Here is a 21,098-nt window from a genome sequence, read left to right as displayed (position 1 = left end):
TAATGTAAAACATTTCCGTAATTCAAAGAACAGCACGCACATCCTTTTCATTTAGCCACACCCTTTGGTATAATTCCTATGACGGCAACCAATAACATCCTTTCTCTTCAGTGTAAACGGAAGTAAACCATGACCAAGAACTATTTTCACGTTAGCGTTTTTCTTGTTGTTATTTAGACGTTTATTAACACAATGGAATTCAAAATATGACTAATTTATCTGCACAGCATCACATACTTACCCCATGTAGTATTTCATTTGCGTTGGAGACAGGACTTGGTTGATAGATAGTATATAGGTGACGCTAGCTAGCTGCTAAGGTTAGCTATGGCTAACTGTATGGTTTTCCACACTCAAATAGCCTCCATCATGGAGGTGCTAGCGAATGCAGCCGTGGCAGAGATCTGTAAACTCGTAGACGACGACTATGCAGTGTTTCGTTTGGAAATAACTCAAAGCCAGAAAGAAAACAGGGCATTGCGGAGGAAATTACAGCTACAAGAACTGAAGGTGGCACGGGAGCGCGTCCTCGCCAGTCGTCCCAGTAGTGTCAAGCTCGTCGACCGATACAGAGGAATGGCAAGAGGTACATTTCGCAAAGGCACATTTTGCAGAAGGCCGATGCTGCGGGGCTTGTCACTCCGCTCCCTACTACACATGTGTTCAGATGTGTTACCCAGAATTTAGTTTTGGTCAGTTTTTGGAAAGTATGCAATAATTCCCCCAGTCCCCTGATTACTATCTAACGTGCGCAAAGACATAATATCATATTCTAACCAGATTCTTGATTTACTGTTTTCCCCATTATTTACTCAATGAAAAATATATGATGCATGGAACATAATACATATATCAATAAATAGTAGGCCTATATCAAGAACTTATGAGAAGTGTTACATTACATCCACTATATAGTGTTGAGCATTGACAGTAAGTAACCTAACCACCTCTTTTCCTCCCAATCACTCTTTCTCAGGTGAAGGAAATCTCACTGGAGGCCACAGGAGCTTTGTGAAGCCAGCGAGACACAATACATGGAGAGATGACCAACCAATCAATGTTGATGAGGGGAGTGGAACCTCAGCCCAGAACGTTATTGTGATAGAGGTTAGTGAAATAATGTTGAATTGAAAATGAGTCAATTAAATGTGGCCCATTTATTTCAGGAAGGCTCCCCTCGGCTATTCACTTGCTTACATGTACATCCTCAGGTATCTGCCATAAGCAGGCACGTGCACAGATAGGGCTCTAAACTCGTAGACGACTATGCAGTGTTTCGTTTGGAAATAACTCAAAGCCAGAAAGAAAACAGGGCTGCCCTTCCAGTCTCCAAGGTGTCCTTTTGGGTGGTGGTATAATTTCCTCCAAAATATTTTTTTGTCATTGTTGTTCGGGAACCCATTTTGTTCGGGGACCGCAAGTTGTTGTGAAGCTCGCCACCCCCCTCCCCACGCCCTGTTGGTTGCGCCTGTTGATCTGCCCTGTACAGAGCTTGCGCACGCCTGGTTGCGTCTATTTCCCAGTCTGCCCTGTACGGAGATTGCTATTAAATATCAACAGTGCTGCCACAGCAGCATAACATTTTATTAACACTTGATTAACACTTGATCACACATGATTTAGCCTACATCATCGTCAATATTTGGTTGGCTGATACGAGCAGCAGAGAGAGGCAGAAATACAGAGGTTAATCACAATCAGTAAAATAAATCGAGCTAGCTAACTAGCAGATTTACATCAATCATCAACACCAATAATCAGCTGAAAGCCCAACCTCTTTTCCCAATGCCAGTCATCTCTTTAGGAGTTACTGTAACTAGCTTGCTTACAATTTGTGATGATTCAGTTGTTGCAGAAATAAATAGGCTCATGTTCATTATTTATTTATTTTTGCTACAGAGGCATTTTGGGGGGGTCTGTGCACAGCCCTGTCCATAGGAGCTTATGAGACTTCCCTATGACATTTTTATCTAATTCAACTCATGTAACGATAATAGCCTCTCCTATTGTGTCAGTCTGCAGATACAGAGGCTGCAGGTCCTGGAGTCAAGCAGGAGAGGTCTGAAGGAGAGGAGGATCCACAACACAGCAGCGACATCCAGACTGGAGCGCCCCATGTAGTCACAGAGGACCCCACCACCACCCCAGCGCAGCCCAGGGACATCAGTAGGACGTCGAACGCCGTCCTCAAGTCTGAGACAGAGACTTTAACGAGGCTGAGGAGACTGGGCTGTCCTCCTACTCCCCGCTCAGAGTATTTACTTTACGGTAACCAGAGCCATAGGACGGTTCTGTCCCATCGGGATTCAGGTGAAGCGTTACAGACTGGCAATGATCCGACCTGTTCATACGCTACAGAGACAGAGATGATACCTGATGTCGTGCCTGTGGGCTTAGATACTAATCCAATAAGAGGGGACTGGAACCAGTACAGTAGTAGTGTATATTCTGAAGGGTTCCTAGATAAGAAAGGGGATGGTCTGGTTGTAGATGAGGTGACTGTGAAAGAGGAGGGTGACGATCCTCTGACATGGAATGCAGACCAGACTCACTTAGGAGAAGGACAGTCGCAGGGCAACACTAGTGACTTCTTAGACTACAGGGAAAGTTTAGAGCCAAATCCAAATATCGCAACCCACTCCCCTTTACACGCGCTCAGGGACCGCGACCCAGTGTCCACGTCGATGGCACCTTCCGATTCACACGGCCGCATCCTTTTCGATCAGGTATTGAACTCAAACGACAAGGCTAGAGTCCAGGCTGGGGAAGGGGGAGCAACATCAGGCGGTACTAAAGAGAAACGGTTCTTCTGCATGTTCTGTAACAAAGGCTTCAACTGCCCCCAGAAGGTGGAGATCCACCAGAGGGTCCACGTAGGGGTGAAACCCTTCAGCTGTAGTCAGTGTCAAATGCGCTTCTCCCAGGCTTGGAACCTGAAGATCCACCAGAGGGTCCACACAGGGGAGAAACCCTACAGCTGTAGCCAGTGTCACATGAGCTTTGCCCAGACTTGCAACCTGAAGAGGCACCAAAGGGTCCACACAGGGGAGAAACCCTACAGCTGCCCCCAGTGTGAGAAGAGGTTCTCCCACCAGCACCAGCTGAAGATGCACCTAAAGGTCCACATGGGAGAGAGGGCCCAGTATTACCCCCAGACTAGCGGTCACGAGTCATGACCTCAGTTTAATTCCACGTGACTCACGGTAACTTGGCTACTCCAAAACTGTGCTCTGTAAATGAATGGCGCTGATGGGCGTTATAAGCCTGCCAGACTTGCTAACGGCCTTCAATTCGCTAATAACCTGATACTCAGCGCTCTAGTTAAAATTATGAAGTGTTGCATTCTGAAAATGCAGGTGTATTGACAATGACATTCAATTTCAAGTTCCACATTTTTATATTTAAATAGACTCGCTGCTATTATCCGAAACATCTCATCCATCCTCCAAACCACACTCTCTCTCTCTGGACTCTGAGTGAATGGGAGAGGAGAGTGAAATGCAAATCAAATTGCAATTGCGGAAAAATGACAGTTTTAAAAGCAAATAGGCCCACTGTTGTGACTGTTGGAGAGATGAGGGTCTCAGCTTTCCGTAGGTATTACATTTATTTCTCAACTCTCAATATGAACTGCTGGATCACTGTTTTTTAACCAAACTATCTGGTAGGCTATGGCTTTGAGATATAGCTTATACGGAATGGTGCGCCTGAAGCGCACATCTGCCATTTGCAGTGATTGCGTAAGCCTATAGACATCATTGGGTATGCTGCAAAGTTTAAGACATTACATTAACTGTTAATTAACTACATTAACTACATTAACTGTTAATGTTAGATTAGCTTGGTGACCCAAGCTATAGGCTTCTGAGCGCCGAACCTATCAAGTTGATTTATGCGCTATAGGTTTTAATTATATGCCTAGGCTTTTCTCAGTTTATTTTTAATTTTTACAGTTTCTAATGTTAAATATTATCCATTAAATTGGGAGCCACTGTCAGTAATACCCACATTAATTTATAACTGTCACTTTAGTGTTAGTTTCTTTCAATTTGTAGCCTACGTTTCACATCCTTCCATTGCCATTCTATTTACCTTTCTTTCCTCTGTCCTTGTAAATGGTTCCAGAGAGTCACTAGCATTAGTGGCTCATATTAGGCTTACGTTCTGCAATCATTTGGATCATGTAGCCTATTTAAATCATTATGGAACTGAGACCACACTTAGAAGTTTAAACCTGGAGCCTGGTTCATGATTACTGTACCAGTCATTAGGCTACAATTCCATGATTAGTGAGGGATAATGTATTTATAGGAATATTCTTGAACCCCTATTGTAGAATTTTCTCACCTTCCAATATCTCATTGATTGAACTTGAATATGGCAACTTTCAGGATCAATATTTCGCGTGTAAAGGCTCTCCAAACCTGTTTTTTTGTGATTCATAAATACTTTCCTTACCCTAAATAATCTACAAGATCAGAGTATTTTTTAAATCTACCAATTGGTGCTGAAACGGAGGCGAATATGCATATATTTAGATGGCTTTCTTTCATTGATCCCTAATATTCTGAACCCGTTCTGTCGATATATTCTAGTGAGTCTGTTGACAAAGTTCTAACTAAAAAGGTACAGCGTACTTAAAGGGATTGCTTAAAATACATATACTGAAAACCCTGTTGAATGGAAACTACACAAGAAAATCTGTTGGATAGCAAGTGGGAGGGTTTTCAGCGGTTGAATGAAATGTATTTAGAGCATGCAAGGTAACCGCACCTGCAGAGCACGTTACTACGCGACTGAATAAGGTAACTGTATACCAAATACGGACATCGACAGCATCATTGCGTTTTGGTACATCAGAAGTACATTCATTTCCAATGGAATGCTGCGTTTGCCTTGCAGTTTCAGTGCGTTCTGTGTGGTACAAACCAATGTATGCATCAAATTGTATGCTAGACTTCACAGAAATAGTAGGAAAAGGTGAATGTTGAATTTTTGATGCACACATCCACTAAACATGTTGGATAACATATTGAAAAATGTTTGACTGCAGAATGTATTACGCGGCATTGATGTAATTAAGCTGTCAGTCTGATTTGAGGCTTCAGAAGTGCATAGGAAAGTCATACATTTCCAAGTCTGAATCTGCCCCTTTGAGTTTCCACTTCATCAGATGGTGAATTAGCCCAAGTACATTTGTTATATATTTTATCAATAAGATGTCCCTATTGTTGGTGAGTGCATCTGTCATTTCAACTGAACATTGTGGTTACATTAATGAAGAATGAAATCACATAAATCGTATTCATAATGAATGAATGATGAGGGTCAGGAGCTTTTCATTTTTCCAACACACCTATTATAGCGCTCGTATTTCATTAACACTGTCCAGTACAAGTATATCAAGGCTATACTATTGATGACAATTTGAATGCACAGAATAAGAGACTAATGAACAGTGTACACAGTCTAGGCAAGAAACTGAGAGCATTACGTTTTTTTTTGCGACTTTCAAATCATCAGACTAAAGTTGCATCATGCAGCCAATATGTTTTGATTTGTAAGAGGTTTGTATCACAACTAAAGTAGCCAAATAACTTTAAATTAAGTGTATAGGACCTGTTTTAAATTATCACTTTTTACATTCAACACAGAATAGCTGCTCCATGTGAGCACTGGCTAGGGAATCATTAGATAGAAATATCCTTTCTATTTTATTCAGCTATGTTCATTTATTCTTCTTACTATGAAGTTATATAATATACACTACCGGTCAAATGTTTTACAACAGCTACTTATTCAAGGTTTGTTATTTCATTTGTTTTACTATTTTCTACATTGTAGAATAATAGTGAAGGCAAACTATGAAATAACACATATGGAATCATGTAGTAAACCAAAAAAGTGTTAAACAAATCAAAATAAATTTCAGATTCTTCAAATAGCCACCCTTTGCCTTGATGCCAGCTTTGCACGCTCTTGGCATTCTCTCAACCAGCTTCATGAGGTCGTCACCTGGAATGCATTTCAATTAACAGGTGTGCCTTGTTAAAAGTTCATGTGTGTAAGTTCTTTCCTTGTGTTGTGACAAGGTAGGAGTGGTATACAGAAGATAGCCCTATTTGGTAAAAGGCCAAGTCCATATTATGGCAAAACAGCTCAAATAAGCAAAGAGAAATGACAGTCCATCATTACTTTAAGACATGAAGGTCAGTCAATCCAGAAGATTTCAAGAACTTCTAAAGTTCCTTCAAGTGGAGTCGCAAAAACCATCAAGCGCTATGTTGAAACTGGCTCTCGTGAGGACCACCGCAGGAATGGAAGACCCAGAGTTGCCTCTGTTGCAGAGGATAAGTTCATTAGAGTTAACTGCACCTCAGATTGCAGCCCAAATACATGCTTCACAGAGTTCAAGTAATCAACATCTCAACATCAACTGTTCAGAGGAGACTGGGTGAATCAGGCCTTCATGGTCGAATTTCTGCCAAGAAACCACTACTAAAGGACACCAATAATAAGAAGAGACTTGCTTGGGCCAAGAAACATGAGCAATGGACATCAGACCATTGGAAATCTGTCCATTGGTCTAATGATTCCAAATTGGAGATTTTTGGTTCCAACCACCGTGTCATTGTGAGATGCAGAGTAGGTGAACAGATGTTCTTCGCATGTGTGTTTCCATGAAGCATGGAAGAGGATGTGTGGGGGGTGCTTTGCTGGTGACACTGTCAGGGACACTGTCAGGGATTTATTCAGAATTCATGGCACACTTAACCAACAAGGCTACCACAGCATTCTGCAACAATACACCATCCCATCTGGTTTGCGCTTAGTGGGATTATCATTTTATTTCAACAGGACAATGAACCAAAACACACCTCCAGGTTATGTAAGGGCTATTTGACCAAGAAGGAGAGTGATGTAGTGCTGCATCAGATGGCCTGGCCTCCACAATCACCCGACCTCAACCCAATTGATATAGTTTGGGATGAGTTGGACTGCAGACTGAAGGAAAATCAGCCAACAGGTGCTCAGCATATGTGGGAACTCCTTCAAGACTGTTGGAAAAGCATTCCTCATGAAGCTGGTTGAGAGAATGCCAAGAGTGTATAAAGCTGTCAAGGCAAAGGGTGGCTACTTTGAGGAATCTAAATCTAAAATATATTTTGATTTGTTTAACACTTTTTTGGTTACTACATGATTCCATATGTTTAAAAATTTTTTTTTAATGTCTTCACTATTATTCTACAATGTAGAACATAGTAAAAATAAAGAAAAACACTTGAATGGGTAGGTGTACTGTATATCATGAATTGGTTTGGAAAAAATAGAGAGATGATTTTTAGGCCATATCGCCCAACCCTGGTCCTGCTGGTTGCAGACTTGGTGCACTGGTACCGCTTGCTGTGCACAGTGGTGTGAAGTACTTAAGTAAAACTACTTTAAAGTACTTCTTAAGTAGTTTTTTTGGGGGGGGGGGGTATCTGTACTTTACTTTACTATTTATATTTTTACTTCACCACATCTCTAAAGAAAATAAATGACTTTTTACTTCGTACATTTTACCTGACACCCAAAAGTACTTGTTACATTTTGAATGCTTAGCAAGACAGGAAAATGGTCCAATTCACGCACTTATCAAGACAACACATGGTCATCCCTTCTGCCTCTGATCTAGCGGACTCACTAAACACATGCATCTTTTGTAAATTATGTCTGAGTGTTGGAGTCTGCCCCTGGCTATTCATACCTTTTAAAAACAAGAAAATGGTGCCGTCTGCTTTGCTTAAAAAAGGAATTTCAAATTATTTATTCTTCTACTTTACTTTTGATACTTAAGTACATTTTAGCAATTACATTTACTTTTGATACTTAAGTATATTTAGAACCAAATACTTTTAGACTTTTACTCAAGGAGTATTTTACTGTGTGACTTTTACTTTTACTTGAGCAACTTTCTATTAAGGTATCTATACTTTTACTCAAGTATGACAATTGGGTACTTTTTCCACCACTGTCCGTTCGGCATCAGAGAGAACTGTCAATGTCTTGGGTGGCTGGAGTGTTTGAAAAGTTTCTGGACCTCCAGACGTCACTTTTTCAGATACATGATACATCCCCCTATGTGTGATAAATGTCAGGCTGCGCAGGGTACACTATTCCACTGCTTTGCCCTATGCTCTAGCTTGTATAGTTATTGGTGCGGAATTTTTAGGATCCTCTCTGAAGTTCTGGAGACTTCAATAGGCCCAGACCCACTTCTGATCCTCCTGGGAGTGTCTGATTCCCTAAACGGATTAACCAGCCCCCAAAAACAACTCATCTCTTTGTCTCATTTTGGCAAAAAAAATAATCTTGTTGTTTTGGAAAGGAGGGAAGTGCCCTCTACCAAAATATGGCTCAGCGAATTGGCAAACACTGTACCCTTAGAAAGAATTATATATATTCTGAACAATAAATGATCAACATTTGATCAAATCTGGCAACCTTTCCTCTCTTACTTGGACCAGTCGGCGCTGTGAACTTGTACATTTTAACGCACTCTCAATTGTAATATTTTAATCTACCTTTGGGCAGCATGTGCTGGCCCCACCACCCGAGCAGTCAGAAGGGGAATAGGGGGGAATAAGTGGGTGGGGGGACACACACATCTACCCTCTTTCTTTCTACCTGTCCTTGTTCTGTATGTCGTGTTCTGTATAATTTTTTTTGTACCCAGAACTCTGGGTCTTGTAGTTTCTGTCTGCTCTTTTATGTTTAGATAAGAATTGTATACTTGTCTTTTATACCTATACACCATTCTTGTGTGTGTTCAATAAAAAATATTTGAACGAGAAAAGTTTTTGGCCCTTTCCCTGACACCACCTGATATAGAGGTCTTGGATGGCAGCGAGCTCGGTCCCAGTGATATACAGCTGTTGAACCTTTTTAGGATCTGAGTGCCTCCTGAAAATCTTTTCATCCTCCTGGGGGGAATAGGTGCTGTCGTGCCCGCTTCACAACTGTGGATGTGTGTGGACCATGTTAATTCCTTAGTTTCTTAGATCAGCACTCCTAATCTGAGACTCTTTGTGGATAGGGGCCCAGGTCTTGATTAATTTTGTTTTACGTTGTAATTTCCACCTGTTGTCTATTCCATTTGCACAACAGCATGTGAAATTTATTGTCAATCAGTGTTGCTTCCGAAGTGGACAGTTTGATTTCACAGAAGTGTGATTGACTTGGAGTTACATTGTGTTGTTTAAGTGTTCCCTTTATTTTTTTGAGCAGTGTATATATAATAATAACAATTCCGGACATCATTAATATATGACAAGGCAATGAGACATTAACAGACATTCAGAGACATGACTTCTAATCATTTTTCCAACTTTTTAAGTTTCACAAGTTTGAGGGATTTATAAAATTGTAACAGTTCAATGGAAAAAAAAAGACAAAAAAGGGGATTTTTCCACCCCATTTACATTTGTGAATATAATCTTTGGACAAGAGAATAATAATGTTAATAAAATAGTTATGATCGGAATTACAAGGATAGCATAATGCCATTCAACATCATCAAAGGTAAACATAGGTATTTCTGGAGATTTTATACACAACCATTCATGAACTTCAATCCATAGTTTACTAGAATGGTGGCATGAAAAAAATAAATGCTCTATTAATTCTGAATCCGAGGAACAAAAAACACAAGGCATTTTGTCGAAATTGAATCTTTTGTGCAAGAAATCATTAAGAGGGTAGATGGAAGAAAATATTTAAAAATTAGTTTCTTTAACTTTTGGGATAACTGGACAAGTGAGGAAAAAGGTAGTCGCTTTTGACCATAGCATGGGTTGGTCACTTTCATAGCAGTATATTGAATTATAATCACCAAAAAATGACTTAATTAACTGCCAATCATATCCACTTATTGTTGCATTTTTTTTATCCAATAGATTCAAGTTATTAATTTGTAAACTTGGAAAAGAGAGAACAACCTCACAATATAACAAAGTGTTTTTAATAAATCCAAGTAAAGGAAGTGGAATTGCTTTGCAAAACCTTCATATATTCTCTGAGTAATATTAACCTGAAATTTACCAATGAACTCAAACTCCCCAGTGTTGTCTACCAAATCACATACAAAATTAATACCCTTGTCAAACCAAAGGCATTTGAAAATGGATTTCCTATTAATTTTAATAACTCTATTATTCCAAATCAATGTTTTGTAGGGGGAAAAATTGTGCTTGAATATCATTTTCTAGAAAAATAACATTTGCTGGTGAAACTTAAACAATTTCGCAGGTAATTTTGGAGGGTCAAAATCACATTTCATTAGGAATTCAAGTCCACCAAGTTTATTAAACAGACTGTTAGGGTTATGATGCCACATAGAAGTAGGATTAGACAGATATCATTTCAACCATTTAATTCTAAAAGCTCCCACTAACGACTCAAAATCAATAGCCTGTAAACCTGTCACCATTATGTTCTCAGTGTTCATAACACAATTCAATTAAACTACTCAGTCTGCAACCCAGAATCTGTAAGAGACTGGTTGAATGAAACAGACGGAGGCCCAGCTACGATAGTCAGAAAGTTTAATTACGAGAGCGCTGGTTCGTTGTACAAAACCATTCATTTTATACTGGCTCTTACGCACATACTTTCACACGCAAACAGAAGGTATCATACGCACATACTGTCTCCCTACCCAGCCGACAGAGATTAGGGAGACCTTGGGACCTTGAGACGTACTCCCTGTCCTCTCACAAATCTCTAGTCAAGTCGGCACCGAATTTTGCTCAGACAGTCTGTGTTTAAGATACTATAAAGACATATTGTACAGATATATTGTTTTACCCTAATACTGACTAAAACTACGCTCACAGATATATAATTTTACTGACTACTCAATTTCATACAATTATATGGTTTCAGGGTGGAATATTCTAATCATTAATTTAAATATATAAATTACATTAACAAACCTCCACGATTAAAGCCTTTCAATAATTGTGATTCTGAATATAATATGTTTTACTCCTCCAAACAAATCTAAACATAATAGAATTGACTTTTTTTTATGTTAGTGAAGGCTGATTGAGTTTCACTGATTATATCATCAAGGTCTTTTTTCAGCCTATTGGCATAGACATTGGCTAGTAATTTATAGTCAGTTGCCAACAATGTGATTGGTCTCCAATTGTCCAGGTAAAGAGTGTCCTTCTTTGGCATAGGCATTTGTTTAATAGCTTGGTCCAACTCAGTAATATCTATATCAGAAACACCAAAAACACAAGAAAACACATTGTAAATGGATAGATCACTACATCAACAAATTAATAGCATCATAACTCAGAACAGTAAATAAATGTAAATTAAATTCACTACCCATTTAACAAGCATTACTGCATTACACTACCCATTTTTCAAAAACATTACAGGCTATGTAGACAGGCTCCTGGATCTCCTCTTCAACAAGATCACCCTTGATCCAGCGCTCTATGTGGGGAAGCTGTGCGAGCTGTCCATCCCAGGACCCATCTGCCCAGTGTGAGAGGCCTGACAAGGAGGAGGCCATGGCTGGATTTGTCTCCCACTTTAATCTTGGGGGTGACTGAAGCCAGCTTGATTGAAGCGGGGTACATGGGTCACCCACCTCTCCCGCTGCCCTCCCCATCAATCTCTGCAGTTGTTTGCATTTCCTAAAGCATAACGTATTCACTTTTAGGTGATATCACATGTTACTTTGTATCGTTTTTTCAAGCATTTGGACAGGAGATGAGTGTTACAATTTGTACGAGTCAATGGGTTCCTGCACACTGTTTGTCAGTTGTCTCGCCATTATTTTTCACCTTTATTTCTCATGAGTGTTCATGTTGCTCAATATATCAGCTATGCTGGCCTATTGTAAATGATCAAATAATTGTCTGATCAATACATACAATTCTGAACACATTGTCATTGATCATGCTAATGCAGGGCAAGCAATAAATTGTCCAGTACACTTATTGTATGCTGTTTTCATGTACATTCTCTTATGTCTAAGCTTCTAAGGTGACTCAGCCTTTACTAATTATTGTGAAGTGTATCAGTGACTTGTATTCTGTAATTAGTTACAAAACAATAGATATGCAATTATGTATTGCTGCTGTTTGTCTGATATCCAACAGTCCATGATCAGCTCTGTTGACCATGAGAGCATTTTGCGGAGAATATGGGTTGCGGGCGCATACTTACAACATGTCTAAAGATGACTTTTCAACATTGCCTGCTTCCAAGCGTTCTCAATACTTAGAAAAAAGTCATATTGACATCATGACAGCACACAAGTTAGCCAGGTGAGTGCTAGCTAGCTACCTGGGTAGGTATTTTAAAATCATAATTTAACTATTCCAAATGTTGTGTATATTTTGTGGTAACTTGTAGAGATAGAAGCAGTCAACTAAACAGAACTCGGACAGATGAATATTTACCTTACTGAGGTGATTCTATTATTTTCTACTCTATTTTTGCAAACACAATGCTCTTTCTAAACTAGTCTGCTCTCAGCTTGAAAGATACTTTTTTTTGTTTAAGTTTAAAAAAATATATTTTTTTTTTATTATTCATAATACAAAAATCAACTTACATTGCTTCATCAAACATGTAGCAAACCAAACACAGGTATTAAAAGATACTCGATCATATGAGATTTGATGCGTAACGTAAAACAGGACCGTTATTCAAACCACACCCTTTGAGCTATGACGCCACCCAATAAGATAATTTCTCTTCAGTTTAAACGGAAGTGAACATTGACTAAGAACAATTTCAACGTTAGCGTTTTTAGTAAGACGTTTATTAACGCAGTGGAACTCATGACATTTAAATGAACAGCATCACATACTTTTCCCAGGTAGTGTTTAATTCTCGTTGGAGACGGGACTTGGTTGATCGATGTTATCTAGTTAACGCTAGCTAGCTGCTAACAATGGCTAACTGTATGGTTTTTCACACTCAGATAGCCTCCATCATGGAGGTGCTAGCAAATGCAGCCGTTGCAGAGATCTGTAAACTCGTAGACGACGACTATGCAGTGTTTCGTTTGGAAATAATTCAAAGTCGGAAAGAAAACAGCTCATTGCGGAGGAAACTACAGCTACTCGATCTGAAAGTGGCACGGGAGCGCGCAGAGAGGACAATGCGAGAGCGCGTCCTCGCCAGTCGTCCCAGTAGTGTCAAGATCCTCAACCGAAACAGAGGAATGACCAGAGGTACGTTTCGCAGAAGACGGAGGCTGCGGGGCCTGTCGTCCCGTTATCCTATGCGCATGTGTGACTTTAGATGTGTTAACTCAGCATTTCCCAAACTCGGTCCTCCAGACCCTAAAGGGTGCAGGTTTTTTTTTTTTTGCCCGAGCACTACACATCTGATACAAATAGTAAACTAATCATCAAGATTTGATCATTTAAATCAGCTTTGCAGTGTTGGTGGGGGAAAAAAAGTGCATCTCTTAGGACCAAGTTTTGGAAACTGTGTTAACTAGAATTGGGTCTTGGTCAGTTTTTGGATAGTATGCAAGAGTTCCCCCGGATTACTTAGCTATCTTGCATAAAGACAACATATCATATTCTAACTAAATATTTGATGTACTGCATTTCCTATTATTTACTAATTAAAAACCATTTGATGCATCAAACTTAACCTATTTAATCCCATTTTGTGACCGGAAAAAAACGATTTCAGTTATAAGGCTCTAAAACTTTTACTGAATGATCTATCAATGCATTTACAGCAAATATTGAAATAATAAAGGGTCTCAATGAATGAATGATGTGCAGTGTCACATGTTTATTGTAAATTGTCACATGACCAGAGCTGTTTACTTCCTTGTTGCACCATGAGAAGAGGATGGCTGCATCAAAGCTCCGAAAACAACTGGTTAGTTAAGTATGTTAACATAAAGATAGCACAAAGATTTTTGGTATACATCATTTTAAGGTGTCTAGTATTGATATATGCATTTGCAATTACTCAACTTTGTTCAGTGTGGTCATAGAATGTGTAAACATGTTGACGGCAACAATAGTGACCGGGGGGATAACACAGTGCATCTAGGTATACACATAGGTAAAACAAGAACTATGTATGTGTATAACTAACTTTCAGTTTAACTTTAAGTCAAGTTCTGGATATGTTTGATCTAGGTGCCTGCCCAGATAAGGCATGCAACATTGCAGTTATCCCTCAAAATGAGAAAGATGCTGTCCTGAGTGATTGTGATAGCGATGGGTCAGATATGGACTATGGACAGGCCATTCGCCAGCCAGGCTGTTGAATGCATATGCTGAACCTATGCAAACAGATCATGACAGAAACAACGTTATCAGTGATTATTACCCCCCCCGATCCACAACCCCTCCATTGTTGATAATGAAGAGCCAAGGGCCTCTACCAGCCAGAGGGGTCAGCCAGAAGAGCCAAGGGGAATTTTGCAGGTGGTCAAAAATAAAGATTGAGTTCAAATGATCAAAGAGGCCTGCCACCGATGTGATTCCAAAACACATAGTATACAGGCAAAAATGCAAAAGTTTGGCACGAAACCACTGAGCCACGGAAGGAGATCTTTACTGGCCACCACTGTTGAAGATCAGGCAAGATATAACAAAGCTTCTCACTGGCCAATCAACACGATGCTCCGGTTCAGGAGAAGCCGTCATTGTGACAAACGTACTACCTATGCATGTGAGAAATGCAAAGCGCCACTGCACATTGATTGCTTCAAGATATACCATGGATCGTAGAAAAGGAGATGAGAGCTAATTAAAAAGGGCTGAAAAAGAAAAATAGAAAAGTCGATAAAGGGTGAGGAGAAGCAGTACAACGGACTAGGAAGAAAAGAAAAGTCGACGATCAAGACAATCAAAATGACTGAAATGTTTTTGGAAAAGAAAGGTCAATTGATTCAAGACATACTGTATGACAGTAGATGTACCAGGACTGACTGATCATAGTTCAAAACAGTGATGCACAAACTAATCTTGCACTTGGTTCTGAAGCGTACCTCTATGATATATATATATTTATGTATTTTGTTCAGTGTAGGCCTCTACTTGAATGTATATTCTACAGGCTACCTCCATCCTAAATGTTACCTTTATGTTCATTGGGAATGAATCACACGACTGCTATACAGTTGTTAGTGAATGTTGCACTAAAATGTCACAATGACAATGTTACAATGAATATTGCACTAAAGTACAAGTCCAAATGTTACAATATTAATGTTTCAATACATGTTGCACTAAAGTAACAATGTTGAAATGCGTTGATGGTTGTTGTCTTGTTGTCTTTGCTCTCAGTATTCATATCGTGTTGTATAAGGGTTTTTGATGTGTAAAATAGTCACACTAGAATGTGACGGGGCATTCTAGTAGCAATGCTGGGGACTGCCAGTGGCAGAGTTTTAAATGTGTGAATAACTGGGTTGGGATTTATAAGAACTTTGATAACTGCATAGGAGAAATATGTTAATTTAGTATACCTAACATTATCCCACCGGTCACAATTGTGACCGACCATAAAACAGACCTTTTCATCCTACTTTTCCATTAAAAATTTAATAAAATAATGATTGATTACTTCAAAGGGTTACTAATGACACATGATTTGGATATTTTCATGTCTGGGGAAAATTTGGGATTAAATGGGTTAATACATTGATCAATAAATAGTAAATATTATATCAAGAAGTTATGAGAAGTGTTGCCTTACATCCTTGCCAATTCTAGACAGTAACAATAGTGTACAATATACCATTGAGCATTGACAGTAACTAACCTAATCCATTATTTTCCCCCAATCACTCTCTCAGGTGAAGGACATTTCACTGGAGGCCACAGGAGCTTTGTGAAGCCAGCGGGACACAATACATGGAGAGATGACCAACCAATCACTGTTGATGAGGGGAGTGGAACGTCAACCCAGCACGTTATTGTGATAGAAGTTAGTGTAATAGTATTACATAAAAATTACAGTCCAACAAATGTGGCCAGTATATTTCAGAAAGGCTCCCCTTGGCTATTCACTTGCTTACAAGTACATCCTCATTTATCTGCCATAGGGGAGCTTGTGAGACTTTCCTACAACATTGTTATCCAATTAGACTGCCGGTAATAACCTCCTCTCTTCTTGTGTCAGCCTGCAGATGCCTGGTCTGAAAGAGAGGAGGACCCACGGCACAGCAGACACATCCAGACTGGAGTGGCTGGAGTGCCCCATGAAGCCACTGAGGACCCCACCACCGTCCCAGCACCGCCCAGGCCCAGGACCCAACGCAGCATCACGGAGGTCAGTGGAACGCCGAACACCGTCCTCAAGTCAGAGACAGACATAGATTTTAACACACAGGCTCTTACATACAGGATCTGACCACGGATCAGACTCAGAGAGGCTGGGCCCACTGGGCTATCCTCCTGCTCCGGGCCCAGAGTACTTTCCAGTATTTAACCAACGCCAGAGAACGGTTCATTACCGTGGAGATGGTGAGACATTAGACACTGGTGGTGATGATCCATCGGGTTATTACTCTACAGAGATGGACCCTGGCAACATGCCCTTGGGTTTAGAGACAGACTGATCTGTCTAGAGGGGACTGGAACCAATACAGTAGTAGTGTATACACTGAAGGGTGCCTAGATAAGAAAGGGGAGGATCTGATTCTAGATGAAGTGACTGTGAAAGTCAAATACTTATTGTACACTTCAAAATAGTTTAAGGTTTGTCTGATGACTTGACTTATCATAGCTGACTGATTTATCCACAACATATTTATTTATGTCCACCATGATGGGTTTAACAACAATGAAGTCATTCTCTAACTACAGTATAGGACTCAAACGTAGTGGAGATGGGTAAACACTCCATGTTGAAAGTGGGTTTATTATCTGTGTGTGTGTATGTACCCGAGGGAGTGTATGTCTGTGTAATCTGTATCACCTCTCTTCCAGGAGGAGGAGGGTCCAGAGGTGCTGCTGGTGAAGGAGGAGGGTCTGGGGAACACTGAGGGGAACATGGTCATAGAGGACAACCAGACTACACCTCCTCCTGAACCCACAGAAGAACCAGCTGAGCAGCACAGGACCACACACAGTATCACTGAGGTGAGACCACTGTGAACTACTGTCTGAATGGTATTAGGTCAGGTCCCGTATCCACAAAGTCTCTCAGAGTAGGAGTTCTGATCCTCGATCAGCACTCATACTAAGACTGTGGAAACTGGCCCAGGTCTTGATTAATTTTGTCAAAAGGGTGGGACCATGCCTGAATTATCAAACCATTTTAAAGAGTGTCAAGTAATCAAATCAACTAACATGTTTGCATAATACTCATAGCAGTCCCTCATTGCCCAATCAGAAGATGCTCCATAGCAGGGTGCTCATTTCAGATTTCTTGATCCAACATCCTCTCACTCTGTATCTCTTACAGTCAGTAGACATGGAGGATGGGAAGCCTGATCTGCTGCTAGTCAAAGAGGAGACAATAGAAGATGAACCAGAGAGCATTGACCTGCTGAGTGGACTAAAGATGGGGGAGCAAGGTAAGAGAGACATACATATAACCTATAGATCCTCAACAGGGTTCTACAGTGCGACCATTTTACTCACATATGCATCTAAATATTTTGTAGTGAAACCTGGAATTTTAATTTACTACCAGTGTGCCTAGAAAAATGTAATATTCTAGCTTTAATACCTGAAATATGTTTAATTGTACTCCTAAATTTCTTTGTGCACCTACATTTTTCAACTTACATACTCCTTGTAAAAATAAAAAGTCAGCATAGAGCCCTCTTCAATGGTAATAGTAATGCGCCTGTATAGGATTCTTTCTTAATTTTCTTCATTCATAAAATGAAATGAATACAACTTATGTTGACATACAAAAACATGAACTTCACCAGGTAATTGACAGAAAAATGTATTGGAGTTCCTCTTCAGTCAGTCAGTCAACTTCGGTACAACATACTATGGGGAGTCGCACTCTCGTGACTGGTTGAAGGATCCACAATCACACCTGACAAGGCCAATGAAATCTGTACCTCGCTGGAAGCCCCGTCCTTCCACAGGTGATAATCGCGAGGCTCGGATTTATTCCGTCAACTATTCCACTCTTCACCTTGGTGTGAACAGGAACAATTAACGCTACTAAAACAAACAATTGGGAAAAGAGACTGTGGTAGAGTGTGCTCACCCCCCTGGACGTGGTGTGCTGAAGTTTGTATTTGGTATCATTAGTTTCCTAATCCCAAACAGTTAATTATTCTTCAGTTTTCTGGAGCAATGAGTAAGATGGTTAAGAAAGCGACTGAGACGACGATGGCTAAGCTGGGTTCAGGGTCACGATCACGCCCCCAGTCATGCGGTTATACTATGCGAACCAGTCCGTGTGCGCATTGCCACATAATGTGTGAAAACTCCCTGGAAAGACGTTGTAGCATTCTTTGCGACTTTCCTTTCCAAGAATCCGGCAACTTGGCTGGGACCGAGGTGCAGGAAGCGGAGAGGGGCTTGAGGCTGTTGTCGGAAAAGGTGGAACTAGCCTCCCAGCAGGGAGGTGGTGAGCCGGTGGGTTCGGTGACATACAGGGCCCATGTTCGGATGACGCCATGGTGTCCCTGGACACTTCCGGGGGTTTCCTCGGGTGATGAAGAGGACTTAGTTTGGGGACAGCCACCTCCTCACGCTATGAAAGTAGCATCATTTTTTGGTACTCCATGAGGGGCCAGGGGCTGAGTGTGTTGACCGATCAGGATGATTGGCTGATGGCAGTCAAAGGAACAAGCAGTGTTACACACTGAGGCTAATGCCCCATGTTCATTCTCTAGGTTTCATTGTAAACCAGAAAAATAGTTGTCTCAGCACATTCCATTCCTGGGTCTGGAGTTAGACTCATCCTTAAATTGCACTTTTCTATCCCCGGAGAGGTTGTTGGGTTTCCAGCTCTGCTTGGCCCAAATTTGTTTTTCACCAGTTCCTGTATGTTTTCACCAGTTCCTGCGTCTACTGGGGATGATGCTTCTATGGATGGTGGTCATTCCCACGAGGCTGTTCCAGTGCTGGGGGCTAGCAACACGCTTGGATGCATCTCGCCACCTAAACCGGTCAAGTCAGGTGTCCCCGACATGCCTTCAGGCACTGGCCCAGTGGAGGGATCCCCGGTTACTGTCGCAAGGGGTTCTCATGGGCCAGGTGTTGTCCCGCAAGGTGGTCACGACAGACGGGGCGCGGTGTGCGAGGGTTACTGAATTCGAGAAGTATGGACGGTGTCGCAGAGAGCCCGGCATATCAATTACCTGGAACTTCTGATTGTCAGACGTGTGGGCAGTGGTGTTAAAAGTACTAAATTGTCATACTTGAGGAAAAGTAAAGATGCCGTCATAGAAAATTACTCAAGTAAAAAAGTCACCCAGTAAAATACTACTTGAGTAAAAGTTTAAATGTATTTGCTTTTAAATATACTTAAGTATCAAAAGTAAAAGTATAAACCATTTAAAATTTCTTATTAAGTAAACCAGACGGCAGAATTGTATTTTTTATTTTAATTGACGAGAGCCAGGGGCACACTCCAACACTCAGACATGATTTATAAACTAAGTATTTGTGTTTAGTGAGTCCGCCAGATCAGACTCAGTAGGGATAACAAGGGATGTTCTCTTGATAAGTGTGTGAATTTAACACATTTCCTGTACTTTTGGGTGTCAAGGAAAATGTATGGAGTAAAAAGTACATTATTTTATTTTGGAATGTAGTAAAGTAAAAGTAGGCACAAATATTAATAGTAAAGTACAGATACCCCCAAAAACTACTTAAGCAGTACTTTCAAGTATTTGTACTTAAGTACTTTACACCACTGTGTGCTGGTCGTATCTAACAATGGTGGCTTGGTAGAGCATGGTGCTTGCAATGCCAGGGTTGTTGGTTCAGTTCCCACAGGGGACCAGTATGAAAATGGTACACAAATGTGCGCTCTCACTCTTGTAAGTCACGCTGGATAAGAGCGTGTGCTAAATGACTTAAATGTACATATAATACATCAACAGGCATGGGCGGACCCTCCCCCTCCTCACCTTGGCTCGCTCCCTGTTGTGGTGGAGCAGTGCACATTTGCTCTCACATCAGGTGATGCATGTTCCTGGTTACCTCAACTCGGGTGGATCTGCTATCCAGGGGGGGCCCTTTTCGTCAAGGGTGGAGACTACACCCCTGGGTGGTTGCCCAGATATGGGAGAGGTTCGGCAATGCCGACATAGATCTTTGCGCATTTTCTTGCAATGCATATTGTGGTCTTTTTTTCTGCACGAAGGACCCAAGCGCCCCGTTGGGAAAGACTCTCTGGCGCACCAGTGACCTTTTGACCTTCCTTTATGCATTTCCGCCAGTGGTTCTGATTCAGCCCACGTTGGAGAGGGTGCGCTGGGAGGGCTTATCATTGATTCTTGTGCCTCTCTCTCTGCCCTTTAGGCGAGGACCCTGACAACTCACGTTGCGCAGAGTCATGTTGTCCCAGGCGTATGGGCAGGTTTGCTTTCGAACAAGTAAAAAGTCTGCACTACTTGTGGCTAAAAAAGTTTGTCAAACCTTGAGAGAGAGATTAAATTGAAGGAAGGAATGAATCCTGTGGAAGGCGGGGGTGTCGAGCGTTACGCGCATTTCATTGGCCTTGTCAGGCGTGATTGTAGATCCTTCAATCGAAGTGGCGAGTGTGCGACTCCCCATAGTATGTTGTACCTTGTTTCCCTCCTTCAGGGAACAGTATTTATAGTCATAACGTTACATTTTATCTTCCACGTTTGGAAAGTATTTTGTAACCTCTTGCAGGTGGTTGGCTGGAGGCTAACAGAGGAGACTGGGCGGACATCTTGGATTCCCAGGACGGTGCAGCCAAGGACCCAGGGGACAACATCACTGAGCAGGCCAGGACTAGAGATGACATAGTGGAGGTCAGTGGATGGGACAGTGTCCTCAACTCTGGGCTGGGGAGCAACACTGTTATTAACAACCAAAAACAGACAGTGGAACACAAAACAACAACTGAACTGAGACCAGGACTGGCTGAGACCAGGGCAA

The 21,098-nt window shown here is 41.1% G+C and overlaps 1 protein-coding gene across 8 annotated transcripts in view; it reads left to right on the top strand.

Annotated features, from left to right (window-relative positions):
- Positions 1 to 21,098, top strand: part of LOC112232375 — a 232,714-nt gene that overhangs the window by 203,296 nt on the left and 8,320 nt on the right. For all 8 annotated transcript variants that reach the window (XM_024399366.2, XM_042330457.1, XM_042330455.1 and 5 more), the window contains one exon: positions 20,850 to 20,971. In XM_024399366.2, coding sequence (XP_024255134.2) covers positions 20,850 to 20,971 — 122 coding nt within the window. The remainder of the gene's footprint in view (positions 1 to 20,849; positions 20,972 to 21,098) is intronic.

Source organism: Oncorhynchus tshawytscha, linkage group LG11 (assembly GCF_018296145.1).
Source record: "Oncorhynchus tshawytscha isolate Ot180627B linkage group LG11, Otsh_v2.0, whole genome shotgun sequence".
Lineage (NCBI taxonomy): Eukaryota > Metazoa > Chordata > Actinopteri > Salmoniformes > Salmonidae > Oncorhynchus > Oncorhynchus tshawytscha.
Note: the sequence above shows the minus strand (reverse complement) of the source record. Positions and strands in the feature narration are given on the sequence as shown.